General features: G+C 39.0%; 1 protein-coding gene across 3 annotated transcripts in view; it reads left to right on the top strand.

The window, feature by feature from the left end:
* The window catches only part of LOC139137676 (kazrin-like), an 82,790-nt gene that overhangs the window by 795 nt on the left and 56,926 nt on the right, over window positions 1–25,069 (top strand). The window contains exon 1 of one of the 3 annotated variants that reach the window (XM_070705888.1): window positions 12,443–12,580. The exons of 1 other annotated variant lie outside the window; for it this stretch is intronic. In XM_070705888.1, coding sequence (XP_070561989.1) covers window positions 12,532–12,580 — 49 coding nt within the window. In that variant the 5' untranslated portion in view covers window positions 12,443–12,531. Of the gene's footprint in view, window positions 1–12,442; window positions 12,581–24,469; window positions 24,729–25,069 lie in introns of those variants that run through there. One more of the 3 variants, XM_070705890.1, reaches the window with a different exon arrangement.

Here is a 25,069-nt window from a genome sequence, read left to right as displayed (position 1 = left end):
CATGTAAACTAAAGAAAAGGAGAATATATAGAATAGGACTGTGACGGGCTCTCAATACTGGTTTCACTTAAAGGTGCCCTATGTTTACTTTATGTGGGAACAAAAATCACTTTTCAGTACCACGTCCGTTCGAGTTGATATGAACCACCGTGTATGGACGTATATTAGGGCGCGGGGCGGAAACTATCGCGTCGTATTTTGAGACGTTGCGTACATGTACATGTAACTACCAAATGCAAAGCGGATCTTTGGTTCAATGCATTTTTCACCGGATAAATTAGGGCGATTTTGAAGACGTTGAAAAATAATTTCACTGCCGTATTTCATCTACGTATGTTATGGATTCGGAAATTTAAAAAAAGCTACCGGTAAAGATGAATACTACCGACAAATTTCTTAGGTGTCGTCTGGTGACTCATGGCGATCCAAAGCTGTATAGAGTGTACACTTTCAGTGACAGGACGGTGAATATTTCCTACTTAACTGTGATAGTATTTGTACAATAAATAACTTCCCATGATTGCATAATCAGTTCCATTTTTTCTGTCTTCTCACATGTCACCTTGATATTCTGTTTATGTTTTTGTTGTTTTCTTATCATGATAGTATTAGAGTGTATGGGTGATAGCAATGAATGTATATATTCCAACTTGTCAAAGGAATGTACTCCCGTGAGATATGAACACAGGAGATGAACCTTTCTCTATGCATCATAATGATGCGTGCGCCGTCATCGCATCATGTACTGCATATCAATTTATGCTAGCATCTGCAGCTACTAGGATGGACAGTAACATGTACTTAAAATAAAAACCTAAACATGTTTTGAAAAAGAAATTCACATCAGCAGCTACTGTAAAGCAATGAAGAATTAATTTGGAGTGATAAACTCATTTGTACAATATTCAGAGAACTGAACATGTTTGACGAATCACATCAGTAGCTGCTGTGAAGAAATAAAAACATGGTTTGATGTTTAACGGTTAACCTCGGCACGTGTTCACAGTGTGCACACCATATCACAGTTAGCCTTGTGTAACCTCTTGGGAGATGTATTGACATAAGATGCATATCTATAGCCTAGAGTAACACTCTCACAACCAATATGACGTCAGGAATATTTCTTAGTGGAAATGACGTCATTTTGGTGGAGTGATAGTTCTATAAATAGCAATGTAAAGTATCTATGAGTCATTTATTCTGTCTAGAAGATGTATGAAGTATTTTGCATGATGTAGTACACTGGATGATGTCATGGGTCACTTCACTTAAAAAGTGAATAATTTTTTTTCTGCAATAAGGCAGCGCCATGATATTTTAACTTACAGGATTCTAAAATATTTGGTACTGCTGAACAAATTTACATGTAATTTATTGTAAAGATATGTTCACTGTGGTTGTGTATACAATTGGATTCTTAAATGTAAGCAGCTGGCTACATTTAAATATGCATTTTGAGTTGTAATGGTAAAATTCAAGATTTTTTTGAAGATCTTTATTTTAGTCATGCTCAGTTTTACTCAACACATTAAGCTCTTCTGTATATTGTAGATTTCAAAGCAGAGATTTCAGGTCTTCCATTGTGACACTGATAAAGTACAGTGAAACCTGTCTATTAAGGACACCTTTGGGAATGGAAAAAGTGTCCTTAATATAGAGGTGTCCTTAATAGACAGGTGAAATTCTATTCAAAGTGTGAATTTTAGTTTGATAAATCTGTCCTTAATGAAGAGGCAGCTGATTAGAGAGGCGTTCTTAAGTACAGGTTACACTGTAGACTTGCAGAGATCATGAGACGGCATGGTAACATCTGAGTCTTGGCTGGTTTCTGTCGTTGAGATTGTCTTAAAAAGAATTTCTGTGTTTTAATTATGGGGACAATACTGTCTGGATGAGGAATTCAAATATTCACTAGATCCTGTAAACATGACCTTTATATGAGATCTGTGTCATTTCACAACTGTTATCATGGAGAGTGCCCATTGAACCCTGTCACCCCCATTTCCTGTACATGGATCCACCCAGGCTGTCTAAAACAAAGAAATCATACCATGGTCTGGTAGTGAAAGGTTTAAAGGTGTTCACCCCCAATTCCCTGTAAACAGGTCCACACTCACCATTGATAACAATGGGATTGGGCTAAACATGGTGTTGAAAGGTTTAAAGGTGTAATGTGGAGTCCAAATACCGTGTTAAAAAATGTCTGAGACTAGCACAGCAAGTAACATACATGGAAGTCAGGCAGAAAGAGAAAACCTCTGATTTAGCAGTGAAAGTCTGTATCTTTTACTTTAATACAAGAAAAATATTTATATGGTATATTTGAACTTGAATGATCGGCTGTGGAAAAGTAAGAATATCAGATACTAGCCAAGTCATTTTCTATCTAATGCTCAGTTCCCTAAATAACTGTATTCATTTATGCAGAGTGTATAAATGAGCTTGTTTCAGTACGCAAATTAATCTATAATAAGTCACTATCAATGGAGAATTTTCATTGGCTTAAAATTGAGCATTGTGTAGATAAGTGTATTTTTTGTCAACAGTATTATGAATATGACGTTGCTGTGTTTGTGCGTTTTACTAAATAAATAAACACATTTTTCATTGTTTTGTTGCAATATATAAAGTTGAAGTGCAGTCAATGAAACACAGGTTAATAATTAGGAATTTAGATGATCATATTAAAACTAATGTATATCTTTACACTTGAAATATCACCAGTTTACATTCTTGTCAAAATGTAGTCTAACAGGACATGATGCTACTGTTCAAATAAACAGTCAACAAATGAACATTTACTGTTCTGTTTCTTGCATAATATTGCTACAGTCAACAAACGAACATTTCCTTTTTTCTGGCACAATATCACAACATTTTGTTTCATCAATGGCCAGACTTCGTCTTTGTTTGATCCAAGTTGTTACAGAAATTGATGATGTCAGTCTTCTGCGTGGTGTTTTTATATCACGCAAATTGATGATGTCACTGATGCACACACAAGCACCAGACATTTGGGACCTCCATGCAAGATAACAAGCAAGCCCTGAAGCAAATCACAAATAGCAAGTTACTGGATAATTGAGAGAGCAGGGTGAATAAGAAACGTCGTTGTGCTGTGTTTTTCCTTCTCTGCAGCAATTAACACAGACGACATAACAGTGACTACTGGAATTTATGTGATTGCATCATAGGAAACAAATTCAGTATCCACGGATATAGTCTTGTATAACCAGACTCTGCACCTCAGTAAATGTACAATGTACCTAGCTTGAAGTCAAAATAGTTTAGAATCCTTCCTTCATATCTCTACAAAAAACAAAACAACTAAACACAAATATTCTGAAATTTTGACACCATTATATGTACAATCTTGCATCTGAAAACTCAAATGATCTCTTTTTTTTAATAACAAGAAAATTTGTCCAAAGATTCAAATTTTTCCAGTGAGCTATCTTTAATAAGTCTTCTCTGTAACTGTTACAGGTTTTGCATGCCCAAAGCAAATTGTTAACTGATGAGAACAAGGTATTTAACCCTCAGGTCAATTGTACTGTATTTTCCAGAACTGTGAAAGGAAGGGTACCAGTAACTATGGAAAACTCTGTTTGTAATGGAACAGGGATGGCTTGAGTAATAACCACCCAGTGGTTTATTATGAAATCAATTGTCAGGCCATGATAAAGAATTCATATGTTAATAGAAGCCCAACTGACCCCATATTTTATACTCTTGACTGTAAACACTTTTTGCTTTAATTTTTTATTCTTTATGTGAATTTTTTACGTGAATTCACATTTTGATTAAAATTAATAAAAAATTATAAGATTTATAGTATGGATATATGTTGGAGAAAACATTTTTTTATGCTGGCCACAAGGAGCAAATGACATGAAATAAAAGTCAAGATATGTAAACGGAGGTCATTATAGCAGATATTAAGAAAATCTTAGTAGGGTACACTGATAGTGTAATTCCTTCATATAAAGTTTCACTGCCATACCAATCAATAGTTACAAGCACTAACATTGGTTCCATAGCTTTGGAAGGTATATACTATGAAATGAGTTTGATTTTGTAATTTATTAATTATATGATCATTTGATTGTCCCGTTAGTGTTGAATGAAATCAATTATTTGTATGCAATACCATCCTAGTGGCTGCCAAGAGTATTATCATTCTATTGTCCAGTTAGTGTTGAAGTGTTGAATGAAAGCAATTATTTGTATGCAATACCATCCTAGTGGCTGCCAAGAGTATTATCATTCTATTGTCCAGTTAGTGTTGAAGTGTTGAATGAAATTATATATTTGTACATAATATGGTCACATGACTATCAAGGTTTACTCAATGATTCTACCTGAATAAAATGTAATTTGTAAATTTATATTTTTCCACACTAATGTATTCCGTTCTCAATAGATGTTCTGATTCTAGTCAATTGTTTAATGCAAACATGCAACGCCATATTTACTAGCAGAAATATTATATGTAGGTACTTTGCAGTTGTAAGATAGCAAAGCAGAAATACAAGGAACTAGGCAGCTGTAAGGTTGCAAAGCAGATATACTGGGTACTAGGCAGTTGTAAGATAGCTGTGTACCAGTCAGTTGTAGGATTGAAATGCAGAAATACTGGGTCCTAGTCAGTTGTAAAATGGCAATGCAGAAATACAGTACTGTGTACTTGGTAGTTCAAAGTTGTAAAGATAGCAACATTGGAATACTAGGTACCAGTCAGTTGTAAGTAAGATAGCAATGCAGAAATACTGGGTCCTAGTCAGTTGTAAAATGGCAATGCAGAAATACAGTACTGTGTACTTGGTAGTTCAAAGTTGTAAAGATAGCAACATTGGAATACTAGGTACTAAGAAATTGTAAGTAAGATAGCAGTGCAGAAATACTGAGTACTAGGCAGTTATAAGATACATGTCATGCTGCTATGGAATGGTAACTTAACTTTCTGAGTTTCTGCTGTGTTTACGGTATGTTCACCTTTTGGATGGACCATTCGATATTGTAAGAAGGGGTTTCCTTGAGAGTTTTGAAGCAAGAGGATTCCTAAGTAGTGGAGATCAATGAAAAAACCTTTGGGCTTGACAAAAAAAAAAGATTCCATAATTCACTGAGTTAAAAAAATGTCCAGTAGAAAAAAATGCCACCCCACCAGTCTACCTGATCACCCCCAAGATATCAAGTGGTCCATTCCTTTCTAATTTTAGATCTGAAAACCTATCAGGATAGTGTGGCTAGATAAGCTAAGCTGTGAGAATCCTCACAATGACTTGATCCAGGAAATTAAAGCAACCCTTTCCATCTCTAATCATGGACTGCTGGAAAATTGTGCGGAAATTGACTGAGTTTTGTAGGTCACTTTTGTCGTAGATAAATTTAATCCAATGCCAATATACCACACAAACGATGTCGTTCCCCAATGAAATTACAGTAGACTGTCTTCTTTGATTTTGAACTTGACATACCAATGACTAAAAATAGATAGTTCTCTTCATTTATTAAGAGACACTGTGATTTGAAGAAACCAAATTACTGCAGTGTACAACAGGCATATAGTCAGTAGAAGGAAAAATTTAATTTTCCTTTTCATGAAATTGAAACAAAGGTAGATGTGATGAACTTTGTCCAGTGCTGGTAATTGTGACAATTTTGTTAAGGATTGGAGCCAGATAAATGCAGTGTACGTGTAATTTTATGATACAGAAATGGTGCTCTTTGTTTGACTACACATTGCATCCTGAGTTTGATGTTGGGAGTGTGCCATCTTGGATGTACAAAGGTCATATCATAATTATATGGGTTAAGATGACATCCTGGAAATGCATTGACATTACCACAGGCATGCCATGTTGACTGGTCAGATTGTCGTCTGCAAGTTGACAGTGACCTTTGACCTAATTTGCAGACAGCAGGCCTGACAACAGAATCATGGTCATTCGGGTATTAAATTGACTTCGCCAAATTTTGGATCGAGCAGTACCTCCAAATTATGATGCACAGCCTATGTTGATAAATTCTGCAATGCACAATATTTCCTGACATTCTTTGGTGAACTTTGTGTCAAGAATTTGACTTAAAATAAAGTTGATCATCAAATAGATATGTTTTAAAACAATGCGTAATTATATTATTCTGAAAATTTGGTGTAGCTGTTTGATTTGGCCATTGAACAAAAAATCCATGATAGTTGAGATTGTACCGCTGAGATTTCTCTTAAGTTCTATATAGAAAAGTAGGCTTTAGTAAAGAGTAAATATGTGATTTTGAATTCTATGGTTTTCACAGATTTTGCGACGAATATTAAAAAAAGATATTACATGAAGAAAACTGAGCAATCAGAAGCTAATCTCTATATTGTGTTTTTATAAAATTGGTACAAATGACATTTATTATTACAGTTATGAGTGTCAGTTAGCATATATTGATATACAATAATACATACAATATTTTATTACCCAGAAAAGTTACATACAATTTCAAAGACAGCAACAAGTTTGAATAAGTATATATTGATATCGTGCTGAGTTCAAAAATATGAACTTTCTTGAGGTCAGATAAACATTGTCTATCCGGTATGTTACAATTGTATCAGGGAGAACCATATCATTTACATAAAACAATGCCCTAGTTTACAGTTCAAGCCAAGGAGGAAACATGTGTCCGGTTACTCCGGTGACTCACGTAACCTGACCCAGCCTACATCATACCCCTGACCCTAAACTTTCTTTGTAGATTTTCATACATGGCAAGCAAATTTGTTACGTTTTCTGATAGTCACTTTAAGTATTGAATATAAGAGAGATTTCCCAACTAGCAAACACTGTTGAAATCCATCTTATGAGAAAAATAAATTCTTTCATATCAGCTTTGCCGTTAGTGTGTTGAATTTTTATCTGTTACTTTTAAAATTGAGGAAATGGATCTAGTTTTTTTTCCACAAAATATTCAGAGAATGTAAAACTTGTGAATATGTGAGAAGTGCAAAGTCCAAATGTTAGTCGCGCCAGCGTCTTACTGACTACGCATGCGCTTATTCATAATATACTATGCGAGTAACCGGAAGTGTACCCTTCTTTCTCATGATGGGCGCCGCCATGTTTTTTTTTTTTGAGTACTCGTAAATAAACAAATACGAAACAAATTACCATGATATAACATGCCTTTTATAAAATATACCTCTTTTATTAGCCAGTAAATGTTATTATACACCTTGTCGCTGATACAAAGTATCGTTGATATAGATAAACGGAGAAAACTGTCGTGCATATGAACGGGGGCATATGCAAAGAATGCTGGGATTGAATTATAGAAGAGCGCCCCCTGTGTCAATAATTAGATTCAAAATTGCAAGTTTTTAGACGGAACGCTATAGTTTTCAGCTTGCAAGTGGAAGGTGGGTAGTGCGGTTACCATTGCAATGATAATTATTGCATAATACGTCCCTTGTTTAACGCCATAGGCTGTTATCATTGTGAAAATTGCCAATTTTGTCCAAAATTTTTACACGCTACAGAAAATCTATACCTGCCCTGCTGCAGGGTTTGACGTCGTGTAAGTACGTGAACTGCTTTCATCAGAGGGAAACTGGGCATAGTTGTCATATAAACGTTTATGAAGTAACAATTACAGTTTATCATGAATCAATACAAATAACATTGCCAATCTTAACCCCTGGCACGACACCAAGGGCTGAGCCCTATATAATGTTAGAAATGTTATGTCTCCATTTACCAAAAAACAGAACGATATGAAACTCAGATTAATTGCAGAGATTGACTCTTTTATAAAGTATTTACACCAAATACATTGAACAGACACTGTTTGGCGTATAACAAGATTTGTTTATAACAAGATGTATTATTTCAATAATTTTACAATTAGGCCAGGAAGAAAAAATAAATTGTTCATCGGAATCGCCGCTTCTACTTTGGCATATTTGGAAATTTTTTTTTTGATCGCGGCAAATTCTTACTTCCGCATTACAAATATGTTTAGTACTGCCGCTGGTGGCGCCCTACACTTTGTCGGGTTTTCGCGGGCACAGGATTTTTAATGAGACTTCCTACGTGTTTGTACGGACTTAGTTGACCGCCAACACGTTGTTGTGATGTCTGAATTTGGCGAATCACGACGCAAAGTGGGTCGATTTGGTTAGGTTAGTACATGTCACATCATGAGTATTAATTTGATCGCCAACATTCGACGTGATGGCCAACAGTTAGTTCTAAAGACGCTATTCAGTGTTTGTCCTGATATTACGTTCGGCGATTTGTTCAACAAGATCGTGACAGCAGATGGACGGTGCATCCGATTGAATGAAAATTGCATCGAAAGTATAAAAAATTACGGCAATGACAAAACACATGGTTGCGTCGATGTTAAAGTACGATCTGAATGATGACTATATAACTTCACTCCGATCACAGTACAGTGTTGTTAGACCATTGTGTAAACTGTGTAGAGACAGTGCAGACAGTGGTAAAGAGGTCAAAACATGGGGCCAAAGTAAAATGAAAAAACTCAGATGCTAGGTCCCACCAGGACAATATTAAAGGACAATACTGAATTGTTGGATTTCAGTGATTTGCTGTACATTTCAGTTTTATTCTGAGAGAATGTTGAAATATTCAGAATATGTTGTGCAAACACTAACTGTGAATGTAATGGCCTATGTTATTGTTGGGAAATATAGTCTTGAATTCAGTTACCAGTATCAGTGTTTCTTGTCTGAGATATTTCTGGTAAAAAGGGAAACAATTATCTTGCCTTGTCTGCATCTGTGCAAAAATGCCAGAGAACCGCGTTTACCTTCGGCCTAAAAAAAAAAATTTCGCTCGCCGCTCCTGGAACTTGGTCCAAAAAATCCGATGAACAAGATTTTTTTTTTCTCTGGCCTTATATAAATTTACAAATATACATTAGTTGTAAATTACAAATAAATAAATAAATAAATAAATAAATAAATAAATAAATGAATGAATAACTAGTAAGTGAAGTCATGTCCCTAACACAAGATGGATGGGAATAACTTTGTAGAATTTATATCTACCTATACACAAGTGTGGGTAAATAACACTGTTGTTTTGTGTTTATTTACATTAGGCACATCAAAGGGGTAAAGTTAGCCATAGCAGTAGTGCATATACAAATGTAACATTCACAGAGTTAGAAATGTGGGAAGTAGAAGACAAGAATTTACGTTGTCTGACTTTATGTTGACCTAAAATAAAAGGGCAGAGTTTGAAATGAGTTCTGTATAATGGCTGCCGTGCAATGGTTTGTGGTGCCCTGCCACAAGGCACAAAGGTGGAACCAATGTATTACTGTAACTTTTGAGTTTGTCAGAGGTGTTAACTTTTTACTTCTTGTTTTTGATATTTACGTAACACTATCAACCATGTTTTGATAATTTTATGTTCCACTTCAAAGGAAATCCTGCAGTGAATTTAAATATCTTGGTCAGTGTTCAGTTATAAAGGAATAAAAAAATTGCATAAAGTCTTCGATGTGTGTCTCATAATTAAACTGAAAAATTAAATAATTTTCTTGACTGAAACATTCTGAATAATACTCCAAAATGGTTAAGCTCTTTTGATATTACTGATTGTAACCAATTTGAGCTGATGACTGTAGATGACCTTGGCAGTGAAAATGACTTGATATTGGATGTATAATATGTATTACAAGTAAACTGTATTATCTTTTTCTCAAAACCAATCTAAATACTACATGTGTGTTAAAATCTCTTGACTGAAACACCCAGAAATAAAAGTCACTCTGTTTTTATACCTCAAAGCCATTCTCCTCAATGAAAGTTTAGAAGTACAATGATCCGATGGTGAAATCATTATTCGTATATCCTCCTTTAACAAAAATTTAATGATAAATTGATGAGATAGTTTATGGAACTTTAAACAGCAAACTGATTTTTAATTTCAATGCAAAATCTTAACAATGATTTAGCATCATCCCTATGTATGATGCCTGTTGTGTAAGAGTAGCATGTATAGGAATATAATATATTATAGTTAACCCGCGCCCCTCTTAAGGTAATGTACATGTACATGTACATCTTGAAAGTGAAGACTGAAAATTTTGCTCAAACTTTCCTCAAGAAAACTCTCAAATGTTCGTTTTCAACATCAAGAATAAAAACAATGTCACCATGCAAATTTTGATACAGGAGAAACAAATTATCTTTAATTTACCAATTTTTGAAATTAAAAATGGCTTCATCCTATGTCAACTCTATTTCAAAAATCAAATTTTCAATTTTCAGAAAAATAAGAAGGTTAAAGTGATAGTTACTCCAAGAGCTTTCCAATGAGCCCCCACAAGTGGTAGAGCGGAAAAGAATTGTAAAAATTTGAGAGTCCAAATATCTGTCCCCGAGGCGTATTTTACCTCGATGCAATAGGTTTAGGTTGGTTTGTGCACTCATTATAATCCATGGGCTGTAGCATACAGTTTCTTTCTCATTTTTCTAACCTGAAGGAGCGTGACAGAGGGGGCAATATATCTCCATAGGACTGTTGTTATGCCAACTAGAAGCGTGAAAGTGGCTACTTAAATGGTCAATATTTTACCATTGCACAATGACCAGACTTAACCTATTATTGTACCTTATCTTGTCCAGCAGAATTAAAATCTCAAAGTGACTTTAAGAGGCAGCCACTTACGACCTACCAAGCCATAAAATCTTGGAATAAACATTGTATAAATCTTGTACCAGAAACCCATCACAGTGTCAGGCCTGTTTGTTATTGACCATTGGCACAGTAACTATTGCTGTAAGAATTTTTTGCAAATGTTTTTCAACTAGATTTTTGCCAGTCTAGTGTTCACCGCTTTGTAGAAGTTCTCTGATTTGTATTCTGATTGTTTTTCTGTTTTGTTCTGACATGTTAGGTACAGTTGAACTTTTCTACCACAGGACCGCACCAGTCTGATAAATTTTGGACCATTTCACACATGAGTTCACTTTGCGTAATTCTTCCCAGGAGCAAGACAGACCTGCTCTTTTACAGTCTCCCATTTATCAATGTGTATCAATGTGTATCGCCACTAATGTTTTATGCCTTCACAGAGCCGTGGCAATTCAATACCTCAGCTGAGGAGTTTTGTAACATTGACCTTTGACCTCAACAGCATAAATCAAGGGATGCATTGATATTTCAGCTCTTATGGGCAGATCTTGACTGTTTCATGACTTTTTAAGTGTACCACTGCAAAGATTTTTCTTTGAGAACTGATACTGTAACATGGTCTTCAAATATTTTCATGTATTTTTACAAAATCAACATCTTGGAGGTGATGTTTGTGTGGCATGGGGCCATGGCATCAGAATTCCACTCACAATAGTACTTGCAGGGTTTCAAGTGCCCTTAACTGGAGAACCATTGGTGGTATTTCAGTCAGAGTATTTCAAAACTCTCATTCTTTTGATGTAAAAGTGCATTTCAATACAATACAGTGTAATTGATTTCATGTCTTGGTTTTTAAGCTGCACCAACTTTTTTTTTATCACAAACACAAAATCACCAGATATTAATCATCTTTATTACACTAGCATTTCAACCTCAACATATTAAACAGTAACTTAAAGTGCTCAAATGATGAACTTTTATCAAATTTATTTTGGAAGTTGAAGTCTCTGACTTTTAATTCATAGTTGACCTTCGATCCAAATGAGATAATTGACTTAGATGAACTCAAAATAATACAAGGAAAAATTCACAATTCATATTTGCCCTTAAACTAGTTCCCTTAAAGATAGAATATTTGGTATACGGCATGTGCTCAGTGAGTTTAAGTGAGTCGGGAGGTCAAAATGATTAGATATTGCACAAATAGTGACAAGCTTTAAAAGATTACAGGATGGTTGCCATGACATTTACACACACATGTCACTACATGTGTCCATGGAAAGTGTATACATTGCATAAATCCAAGTAATATTGACTTCCGGGCCAACATGAAATTGATACTGACCCTCCCTAATACAGGTATTATCGGCATATATGACCTTCTGTGCAAGCCAGATGTGTACTTATTGACCTCAACATATCCTGTGATTGGCACTTTACTTCAGTACATAACACTTAGCCAGCATGCTGATAATATATCGTGTATTGTATGTTATATTGGCTTATATAGTGCATATGTACCTGTATATAAATGGTTTTTAGAATATGTCAGTTCTGTGCATTGTGGGAATATAGTACCCCGGAACATGCATAACATGTTGACAAAGGGGTTATTAGAGTAAAAGTTGTTGAACTGTCTGGAAATGAACAAGGTGTATAGTCTGTTTGCTTAGTAAAAGAGCCTATCAAACAGGAACTGAAAAGGTCATCCGAGGACACGCCACCACCCTACATTTATACCATTGTCATTGATTAACCAAAGTGACAGGAAGAGTCTAGTTAGTCACAATTCAGGACGATAATTACAACTCAAGTTTACACAATCTCTCTGTTGGATTATGGTGTTGTTCTTTAGAAATTGAGCGACATCATGAACAGTTCGAGCGTCGCCGGAACGTTTAGCAGGTGTGGTGTTGAAGGTAAGCCGTTGTACAAATGTTGGAATGGAGGTTTTTTCATGTCTACATGCTCTGGTATGCGTCCATACTGTTGATGTGTGTGTATGTGTGTGTGAAGCTTAAAAGCATGAGATACCAGTGAGTACCTATCCAGTACAATGTACGGCCATTGCAGATATCATTCATGAATTAATTCTAGTACCTTGCCAGTATATACATGTGTTGCTGTTGCTAAAAATTGTTTCACACTTAGCTTTTTATTTGACTACCGGAACAAGTAAATCAATAGTTCATTACACCTTCATGTAAAAAGTGCTTTTAAGATGACCTTTGACCTCGAGCTTGCCGTCCGAAAAAAACGTGCAAACCGGAGTGCCATACATAGACACCTGTTTCCTGTTCATGTGCAGAGGCATGGATGCATGAATCTTGAACATTTTAAAGTTGAACTTTACACAGTGATGTTTTGGGTCAACTTAACTCATAGCCTAGGATACTGATCTTTCCAAACCATGCAAATGGTGCCCAAAGCTACTTGGCCAGATGATCCTCACTTTTTAATAAAGTTAGTTTAATAACCAAGGCAAATTGTTATCATTTTGAGCATGACCCCTTACACAAGACATTTGCTCTGCTCAATATACTAAAACAGAATGTGGCTTGCACATAACTTACACACAAATACCTCAAGTATGTTGAGAGCAATGTTCACGTAAGGATATATCCCTGCATGTGTCAAGACTTTGTGGGCATTTGCGAACTACATGACACAGGGAAATTACATTGACATGTATGTATAAATTTTCATATTTTCATATGAATTTTGTTTCTAGAGATAGCTTTTATTTGCTCCTGTAATACAAAACAACACATGAGCCATGAATTTACCAGTAGTAGCTGAATGATGTTTATTGCTCGTAATAAATAATTATCATCATGCCAATTGGCAGTTAACGACTTTGATTGGGCATATATTAGTTAACATCAGCAGATATTGGTAGTTACTGACTTCATTTGCAGATATTGGTAGTTATTGGCTTTCATTGGCAAATATTATTTAACCCTTTGGGTGCTGTAATTTTCCCCACCAAAATTTGAGTGCAACATTTTACCAATTTTTATGAATTTTTCTGTTATTTCTTTGATCATTTTGAACCAAATGGTCATTACATTTTATTGGCTACAGTTTCTTATCAAAATTTTGGCAAAAATCTTTAAAAAATTGACTGGGATGTAATTTTTAGCCCTTTTCCTGCCAAGTCCATATTTCACCACCAGGTCAAGATGGTTAAAATTAATGAAACACAGCGTATTCCTATTTTAACATAATACTGTACATTTGATGGCTGTTAAAAACATAATACTGTAAAGTTGATTTTTTTTGGACCAAAGATGCTATAACATACCAAGCCAAGTGGGTGAAAATACGTCATGTTTTGGTTCAGTACTGCTTTTTACTGACTTGGCTGATGGGGAAGTGATACAGTTATTACTGTCTTGCAGGAAAAGGGTTACAGTAAAAGGCAACAAAAATTTACTTTGGCGCTCAAAGGGTTAACATTGGCAGATATTGGTAGTTTTTGACTTCATTGGCAGATATTGGTAGTTATTGACTTTATTGGCAGATATTGGTAGTTATTGACTTCATTAGCAGATATTGGTAGTTATTGACTTCATTGGCAGATATTGGTAGTTATTGACTTCATTGGAATGATATTGGTTGTTATTGACTTCCATCAATAGTTATTGACTTTCATTGGTAGTAATTTGCTTTCTATGGCATATATTGGCCTGCATTGGTAGTTATGGGCAAACCTTTCCTGTGAATATTGGTAAATCTTTCTAAACAGAGAAGGGCAACGAAATTTGATTCTGTATAGATTGATCATGAAAATCAAAAAGTTAAGCAGAGAATGGAAAAAAGAGCAGTTGACAGAAGGTGAAATGATATTGTTGAATAAGTCAAGAGATCTATCTTTGTGAGATTGTAGCATGAATTCAAATGACATCAGGTAGACTGTAAGACCAGTCTCACTGACTGTGCATTGATACTGGTCAGCAGGAAGTGAATTCACCCATTCTTAGGGACTGTCTCAGATTGTCGCATAAATTCAAAAAGCGAAATTCATTCATTTAGGGGGTAGGGGGTTTGACCTCCATTCAATTAGTGTACAACATGTTCGCACTTTTATTTTGTGATCATGAGTTCTTTGTGTATAAACATAAAAAACTGCACACTCGCGCCAGCAAATTATTCATAAAAATTCTTTAATGAAAAATGGACCTAAGATGATAGATAAAATGGTAATATTGCAAAGCCCGCATTGGATGTGAATTACTTCAAATTTAGATGATAATTCTTTGACTCCGGAAGGGTTATAGCTCACAACTGCTAGGTCAGATCTAGTCAAGCGTATACGCAATATTTAATCAACTGGCATTCTGAACTACCTACAGAACACATCAAGCTGTATTTAACCCTTTGAGTGCCAAAGTCAATTTTTGTTGCATTTATACTATACAACGCCAACAATGTCTTTCAGATCTTGACAATTTTTTTCTCAGATTCTTCCCAAAATTTTTGTCAAAAAGTGTAGCCCATAAAAATTTATGTCCATTTGGTCCAAAATCATGGAAAAATTACAGAAAAATTCATAAAAATTGATGAAATGTTGCCCTGATATTTTTTTGGGAAAATTACAGTGCTCAAAGGGTGGATATGATGTGTCACCCATTCAGTATTAGCAATGATATTTTTTAAATGTCAAAAGTTACCAGTACTAGGTTTTGTTACAAAGAACCTGATTTTCGTGCATGTTTTGGGCTTTCATGGACAGATGCAAAACACATGTAACAAAATTCAACTTTGTAAAATGTTGGGGCTTTTTCTGCAGTTACTCATGATGAGGTTGTCTCTGTTTTGACTTGTTGATCAAATGAACTTGAAACTCCACCATCCAGAATAGTAAGTGTTGACATATTTTTGTGTACACAGTTCTTATGGTTGAAAAGTATTTCAGATCTATCCATGCATGCATAATCAGTCAAGGATAGTCAAGAAGTTTCATCCTTGTGAAAATCAGTAAGTCAGTCAATGAAGTCTGGCAGACATCCAGCTGTTAGGAGCATGGCCCATTAATTGATAGCTGATACAGACAGTTGAAATAGCATCGGGTATTCATTTCATAGTGTATTCAGTTACTTTTAAATGCCACCGCACATAGTAATTTATCACAGAATCTATGAAACAGCATAAAGATTTGTTTACAATTTTGCGCCTGGAGTGTGCTACCCCTATGTTACTTTGAATGTAGAATTTTCATTTTATGAAGCCATATACAAGTACGATATGTTAGAAAATGTAAACACGTAGACCTTGAAAATTGTGTTTTGATGAATTCAAATTGTAGCTGCCTGTGTATGGCTGTTGCACTGTGTACACGTTAGATTCCAGTTCTTTCAAGCGTAACACAACATCATCTGGATTTGATTTTTGGAATCAGCTTCTGTCGGATCTGCTGTCCTGAATGGGTCAAGCTCGGTCAAAAGATAACACACAAGTGACATTCGTTTTGAGATGCAATCCAATATGGTGGCCATCAGGTTGCTGTGTAGGTGTGTTATAAGGATCTTTTCTATGGGCAAAGCAGGCTAGTTCTAAGTCCAAGAAATGCTTACCAATGTCATTGAAGTTTGAGACAGGGATGAGACACATTATTTGGATTCATTTGGACATCAATCATATATATTCAACCATGGGTATGGTCACAAGTATGTCACATTTAACATCCATACCCAATACTTACATGTATGTTGAGAAAATTTGCCAACACAACAACATGGGATGAATGGTAGGGTAATATGACTTTGTACCTACAATATTCTATGACTTATGATATTATGAAGGGTGATATAATTCAATATGGCTGCTAGACGGTCACTTACCGGTACATGTAAGCCACTTTTCAGACATCCCTTGACTCAGAATTGTTAGATTCAGAAAGAGCCAACGAAGGTTACTTTTCGTTGCTCAGTAATTTTCCTCATTGACATTGTGATTAGTAGGGGATAGCAATCGATCATTGACTACAAGTTTTCTAGTGACTGATGGGTGATTAATTATGGCAGGATATTGATTTGCTTAAATGGAGGAGGTGGGGGGGAGGGGGGGGAGTCGATGGATTAACACTCCAAGGGTGTATGGGATTCACACAACCAATGTAAACACTGTATCTAAGGTATTGTGGTGATTGATGATACTTATGTTTGTCACAATGTACATCGTAAAATTGATATGTTGCAGCTATATTGATGTGGTGCTTCTGGATATCGTGCATAAAATACATAGTTTGTTAACAAGAAAGGAGGGGAAGGCACAGTTTCGAAGGAGGGGAAGGCACAGTTTCGAAGACCCCCTCCTTTTAAACTGATTTCAGGCTTTCAACAAGGACATGCAGAAAACACAGACTACCTTAGCCTGATATTGTCATGAAATTGAACTGCTTAAAAGAAATTCAAAAGTTCATCTTGTTTGAAAACCTCAATAACTGCGTTAATCCAAGTGATTCAAAATGAGCTACTGTATGATTTGTCATTGAAAATTACTAATCCGCACCATGTTGGTGGCTTTGTACGGATGTTTCGTTGTGGTGATAATGTATATCCACGTGTCTGTTTACATTCAAATTTCAGTATTTCAGTTCAACTCTGTAAGTGAACTGTAATTTTCTTTGAATTTGACATTGATCTGTCTGATTTGAAATCCTTCTATGTGTAATTATACCCTGAGTTCCTTAATAACTGCAGTGCCTCAGAGAGCCATCTGACCCTTGTTTAATTAACCATGAAGGTCATGTGTGCTTTGTGAGGTCAAATTTTGATAGTTCGCTTACAAATGTCCTTCAGGTTTACCTCGCTTCAAAGGCACACCTGGAGTCGTCCATTCACAAAGTGTTTGTAGATCACAAGTGTTTGGATGTCTCTCAATCAGGGTGTTTCACGTTCAAGGGTGACTTTTAGCAGAAAATTGCAGTATCAATGATTTCTGAATGCAAAAAGTCTTGCCCCTCTATTCAAGGGGATCTGTAAACTTGAAATTCTATTGAACACTGATTCCTCAATGCCTCCAGTGTTGTCTTTAACCCTTTTCCTGCCGAGCGCCCCTGTCCGTTATCCTGCCAAGTCGGTCAAAACCGGCCCCCTTTTCCGTGTCTACAGAAGATAGGCTCTCCTGCACGCTTTCCTGCCAGGCATTTGGCGGGAAAATACCGCATTTTCGGGGTACGATTACCGACCATATACGTGTTAGACTTCAAAAATTTTTGCATGCCCGTATAGAGGGGCAACCGCTGATGAGGTTGTGTCCAGAAAATGACGAGGTCACGGGCGTTGTTTGCCCCGGGGGACGTGCACTTTTATGCCCTTTTCTAGCTTACTTTCGCGGAAGTAAAGCTCGTTCGCCGGCACGCACGGCCACACCGGGGAAACGTCACCTCTCTCGTGGGTTAGTAGAAGACCCAGGGGTTAGTGCTATGGGTGCGGGAGCACCCTCAAACCTGTCCTGTTTCCCCTGGGTTGTGTCACTTGGCCACGTACTTTGAACGACTTGGAAGAGTCGCACATTGCAGTCTGCTTTGACGTAGTGTCAACGACATAGTTCCGCCATTGAAGGAAGGCGTGTACGTAGTTTGGCCAGTTCAGTGAACACTTAGCTCGTTAGTGTTACCGTTTCCTAACACGTTAGTTGTGCAGTTGTTACTAAGGTGCAGTTTTGTACCACCTTAGCTCTGGACAGTGCAACTGCTCTATGCACTAACCCCAACGACAGATGGTTGGTACAACGTCTACGTCGCACGAGCACAGCCTCCGTTGGGCTGTGCCCCTCCCACGTGATACAACGCACGTTCATCCATTACTATAGCGTCCTTACGGATCTGCCAAAAACGAAAGTGGGGGTAAAACACAAACAAACGAAAATATGCGATCCATAGATAGTATTTTATTCGGGAATAATTTACATTATGCCGAACAATAAATCTCGGAGTCTGTCTCGACGTCCGAGTGCATGGTCCGTGTTTCAAAAATTACAATCGGGGTGGCAGATCCGTGTTTCAAAAATTATAATAAGGGGAATTGTACAAAAAATCCGTCTAAACAAACAAAACAAACGAAAATATGCGATCCATAGATAGTATTTTATTCGGGAATAATTTACATTATGCCGAATAATAAATCTCAGAGTCTGTCTCGACGTCCGAGTGCATGGTCCGTGTTACAAAGATTACAATCGGGGGATTGTACAAAATAATCCGTGTTTCAATTTACAATCAGCGGGATCGTAAAGCACAAACAAACGGCACAACCGTGCTCAAAATGTGATCATGGTCCGTGTTCAGAATACAGTCAAGCCACTGTTAGGCGAAGCTGTCCCCTGTCCGTTATTTACGTCGGGTTCTCTTGCTGATGGGTGTCGTCGGGCTGTGTGAGTAGAGGTCTGCACGCCAATGCTCCTCTTACCTCGTAGCATCATGCGATGATGAAAAGCCGCAAAACACTCGCCCTCGTGAAGATGAACCCCGCACAGACTACATCCTTTGGACGTCTCAGACAGTCGTCCGCTCGCAGTGGTCTTACCCTCTCTGCTACATACTTTACAGCATTTCTGCCGCCCCTCCAAACGGCTGACAACGTGCATCGGCTGATTTTGTGGATTGATGTACGAGGCAAGAGAAACAGTGGCCTCGACCTCTCTCACACTGGGCTGCGATCGCCCACAATAACCGCCAATGAGTTGTTTCCCGACACGCAGATGAAACATCTTATGGGTCAGCTTACTATCAGGGTGTACATGCTTGAAGCATATATATGCATTTACCAGGGCAACATCAATCAGGTAACATGCCAGATATGTCCACCATCTGTGGTTCTTGCGCCCAGTGTGAAAGTACTTGCGCTTCTGGTTGGCTCGGTCGACGCCTCCCATGTACCGGCGATAATTATACAGCGACAGAGGCACTTGTCGCCGCTCGTCTCCCTCCCCCACTGGCACGCACTCCAAGGGTGGATAGACCGTATTCAAGATCAGCACCTGAGCGTTACTATCCTGATAAGCAGTGATGTTAAGACGAGAGTCCGTTCTGGTCGTGGCTTTCATATCCCCAACAGACAGAGGAAGGCGCTTCCTCTTACCCGGCGGAATTAATTGAGGGGGCATGGTGCGACGATTACGGCGGGTGAAACACCCGACCATGTAGATCCCGGTCTCCATCAGCTCTAGCAGTAAACGACCGTGCTAAACAGGCTATCACAGAATAGGCTGTGATTATATCCACAGAATGGCTGGACCAGCTCCATCGTAATTCTTTTCACCACACCTCGCTCCTGCCGTCTCCCATCAGTCCGATCCCGATATTTCACACCTAGGTACGGTGCAAAGTTAGCTATGTATGCAGTGGTGGAGTCGCACAGCTGCCATATCTTGAAACCGTCTCGATCAGGCTTATGCGGTAATCTCTGCTTAAATTTAGAACGGCCCTTAAATCGCACCATGCCCTCGTCGATGGAGATCTCTCTACCCATCTTATAATTATTTACGCACCGGTCAACTATGGGCTCCATCCATGGATTGATTTTATACAGGGGATCCTCCTGACACCGACGTCAGCGGCGTGCCTCATCAGGATCACGACGTGGATCGTTCTCTGGGTCTGCCAGATGAAAGTATCGCATAAGCTGCTGAAAGCGACTGCGGGTATCACAGTAGAAATACCCTGGTTTCTCAGAAAGGATCGCTAGACCAATAATCCTCTACTGATGATTTACGGTCGATACCCATACAGACTAAGACGCCAATGAACGCCTGCACCTCTCGGTAGTCAGCGTTACGCCAGTATTTATCTATTTTCCTAGCGATATGTCGCTGGTGGAATTTGGCGTATTTATTAGTCTCGTCCTTGGCCAATCTGATCAGTGTAGCTGGAATAAACTTAAAAAAGTAATCGAGCTCACGGGCGTGGCTGGGCAAGGTGAAAGTCGGTCCTCTCTCATGGTCAAAATCGGTCTCCTCTAATATATTAGCATCGGTAGTCTCCGACATACGCCAGACAGGAGGTGTGTCGTCCTCCGCCAACACAGCAGCAACGTCATCATCGTCGTCAGAGCTTGCCTCACCTACGTACTGCCTGTCATAAAAGTCATCGTCCTCTGCCGCATCCTCGTCAACCTCCGAGTCGGACTCAGCGGTGATATCACCGTCGTCTGGGCGTCTGGCCTGAACTCGCCCGTAGCGGCATCAAGGATCATATCTGGCTCAAAATCAGGTGGGCTATCCTGATAACGAACCCTCCGCACTATCTTTTTCGGCGGGGACATCGCAGCACACGAAACTATGGCAGGAGCGGGCTCGGCAGCCTCTGCTGATGACGAGGACTCAAGCTCTTTCGCACTGGGCACAGGAACCTCTCCTGACGCAGGATGAGGGCTCATAGTAGCAACAGGTGGTGTCTCTCCCGGAGCAGCCGGGGGAGAACCAATGGCATCAGCCGTCTCATTACTCACTGTCTCACTAGCAGCAGCAGACGTAGTCTGTGCAGGTGAAGTATCTCCCACAAGAGCAGATGTAGTCTCTGCAGGTGAAGTAGTCTCTCCCGGAGCAGCCGGGTGAGAACCACTGGCAACCGGTGACCCGTCATCATCCTCATCGGCAGAACGATCGGTCTTACGTTTACGCTTACCACTGGGTTTTTCAGCCGGAGATGGCTTCGCCTTACGGGAGCGTTTCTTGCCCGACTTCTTAGAACGTTTACTAGGGACATCACAACGATCGCTACCACTACCGCCCGGAGACTCTGCATCTTTGAGCTTCAGTCGTCTGCTCGCCTTCAGAAAACTTTTGCGGTCCGTCAAGCTCATGTCTGGAACAGTGTCGACAGACTAGCAGGTCCCTCCCTTTTAAAGCCACAGGGAAACAAAGCCCTGGACATGATTGGACGCAGGGGTGTTAATATATGCATCCACCTGTTATTATAATGGACCTACGGCAATCAGTCCACCAACCGGCGCTGACATTCCTACCCGTCATGTAAATTGCCTGTCCGCACCATTTGATATGCTAATAATACTCATTTGCGATGCAAATCAATCGAGCACTTAGCATAACATAGTCAATGTCATTAGCATCTCAACTTGACATTCCGTCCAGCTGGGTACGTGGCATGCGCACCTGCCACCCAAGGACGTTGCCCAAGCCCATGTTTAGTACGGGTGGGAAACCCGTATCTTTAACCTCATGTCCCTTCTAAGTACGCCTGCGCAGGGCGTATTGTCATCCAAGTCGGTGACAAGCCAACCCGACAGATTGCCCATTAAGCAGTAATGGACTGGCCGTCTCGTTCTTGTACGGCAACGAACAGTGCTTCAGCGGCTTGTTTAGGTCATAACCGTCGCCTGCCGAGCGGCTTACCCAACTAAGGCGGTCAAAGATGAAGGATGCCAAATTGTCAACGGCTGTCTCGGCCTCGTCCGTTGGGCAAACATGGCTCCTTCAAATAACGTGGCCAGCACGTCTACGTCATCAGCGGTGATGACGACCCGTCATTGACGCCGAGTGCGTAAAACTCGGAATATACCGACAGGTACCTCTACCTGAGTCGGTCATACTACGGTATAAACCAACACAGGTCTGCCAACTCCCGTTAGACTCGGCCGTTAGCCGAACTTCACAGGGACAACATAGGCGTAACAAGTCGGTGAACAACGGTTCACGCACCTAACCGCAGCCGCCAAGTCGGTGAACAATGGTATCAAATTTTGAGGCCATGTTCCTGAATGGCAAGGCTGAGGCGGTGTGTTTCGTTGCACGGCTTGAACGTCTAGAGCCAAGTGCAGCCGACAACGTCCGACATCTGAGTGGGTAGTCTTTTCGAGAAGGTAACAAGTCGGTTAAAAGCGGTGGTTACCCTTCACAAATGTCGCTCAAGTCCGTTCGGATCAGTTCCATGTCAGGGACTAATCAAGCCGAGTCCGTCAAATCCGTCCGCACTTCCCGTCAATCAGGACCAAGTCCGTGATTTTCGTCTCGCACCATTGGCAAAAAATTGCACCGCCAGCTGAGGCGGTCTTAGGCGGTTGCCTTCGAGAAAGCCGAGTCCGTCAAATCCGTCCGCACTTCCCGTCAATCAGGACCAAGTCCGTGATTTTCGTCTCGCACCATTGGCAAAAAATTGCACCGCCAGCTGAGGCGGTCTTAGGCGGTTGCCTTACAGATTAGCGTTGCCGAGACGGTCAATTTCGGCCGCAATCTATGTAGTGCCTCAGAGCCAAGTTACCCCAAACTCCGCTAGAATACGTCAACGTGCTAACCTGCCAAGTACGCTACTCGTCCCCAAAAAAAAATCAGTCCCCCACCGGGGTGGGGGACTGGCTGGGTAGCTTCCGCACCTTTCCCTGTCCTTGGACTCTCTGTGAACCCATTTCGAGAGCAAACGCCGTTCCTTGCCCAAAACCTGTCCTCGAACGACCCCTAGCGCGAGCAAGGGTTTGCTACACGTAGTTCCGTCGACTAGGCAGGAAAGGGGGTACCAAAAAGTAGCCCGATTTCCACCGCCTTGGCAGGATAACGGCCGTGGCTGCTCAGATTCTAGCTACACCGAATTTCAAGCGGATTTTCACCGACTTGGCAGGAAAAGGGTTAAGCAAGGGGGTCTCTAACTTAAATTGAGGTAGATGTGATCCCTCGATACCTGTGAATTGCCATTCTTTAAAATGGTCTGTGAACTAAGAATTGTGGTGTCAGCAAGCCCACAATACTCACAGCATTGATCCCACAGAGTAAATGCAAATATACTGGCATATATACATGTACTAATCTCAGTGGCTGAGCAGATATACACGTATTGAATGGATGCTTGTCCTGGACTTTTGACCTACCTTACTCCCAGTTTTCCTGGGTTTCCTGTAGTCTCAGTGTGCCAGTTTGCTATATATTCTGTACAAGGGCATGACAACGCACTCGTACACTGAACTCAATGGCACATTCACTTATCCTCATAAATACTTCTAATGTTCCTGCACTTTTGACCTGTGGTTGGCTGTGTGTATCAAAAAGTCCATCTGTTGAAAGATACATCCAAAACATTTGTGTTTCATATTGTATGATACTAATAAGCAACATCCCGTCATAAAGAATTGTAAACTTTCTTGCTTTAAGAAAATGATAATGGTGGAAAACATCATGGTAATGACAATGAATACAAATTCTGTTCTGGCCATCCTTGTTTCAGTCAAATTTAAGGAATATTGTAATAAATGGAACAATATGTAAATTGTAGAAGTATCGTACAAAAATTAACTGTGGATTTGACTGCTGAGCTTTGTTGCCATATTTGTGAATTGTTTTGTGAGTCGTTTTCATCAGAACGTTGATACTGTGGCAGAAGACAATGTTCTTCAGATCATATGGAGAGTTTTGATATCTTGTGATAATGAATGCAAAATTGAATTTCAACCAGAATGTTCATTTAAGCTGATAAAGTTTGCCTTTTTTTGATATCCTGTCTGACATCATGACTCAATTATTTTAACTTTATTTTCCCTTACTCTTATTATTAATGTGAACTTCGTAAGAACACATTTTGTATTGCAATTACTTGATTTTTATTTCGTTACATTTTGTCTTTTTATTTAAGTATCACATATCGTAGAAATACCTTGTTGATCACATTTGCTATTTTGCCCTCTTAATGCTTTCCATTTAATTGAATGGCCCATTATTATCCAAGAATCTGTCTAATTTATTCATCTATGTTGGCAAGAAAAGGGATTTTAATAAGTCCTCAAAAGGTAGTTGGTAATAATTATCATCCACTTAGCCAGCCCTCCACCCATAATTGCCAGCTTAGATGGCCCTAATTGAAGCAAATCTTGTCACCTGATCACAGTGTATCCATGAAAAATATGATGTGGTTTGTTACAAGTCAGGATTATACAGCATTTCATGTGATTGTGGATACATCATTAGCAGAAATGCTACACTGATGTGATACTGTGTTGCAATTATGGCTACAGTGTAACAATGTAGATATGACCTTTGATATAGGACCATGTGAATGAGCCTTGTAACGTCTTTGTGATGGTTTTCAAATCATTGCAATGGAGCAGTTAGTATCGGAAGGTAAGCTCTACATATCATCAAGAAATCTCACTATGTGTTCACAATGGCAAAATATTGACTTCAAAGCATGCAACTTCACCTTTGAACTGACTGCTGATCCTCTATATGAAACGTACGTGTGAAGCTCTAAATACTGTATTCAATACAGGTAATTTGTATGAGTGTTTGATATATCCACGGCAAGAATTCAGATTTATTAATTTTTAAAAATGATGTCCCAAACATATTGAAATTTCGAACGAGGTATAAGATGAGCTTTACTGTATCAGTGACTTTGTAACCTAAATATAAACACAGTGTAGGTACATGTACATTGTAGCATTCAGTGAATAAACCTGTTA

This window comes from Ptychodera flava, chromosome 7 (assembly GCF_041260155.1).
Source record: "Ptychodera flava strain L36383 chromosome 7, AS_Pfla_20210202, whole genome shotgun sequence".
NCBI classification, from domain to species: domain Eukaryota; kingdom Metazoa; phylum Hemichordata; class Enteropneusta; family Ptychoderidae; genus Ptychodera; species Ptychodera flava.
The sequence above is the reverse complement of the archived record's forward strand: the minus strand, read 5'-3'. Positions and strand labels throughout refer to the sequence as shown.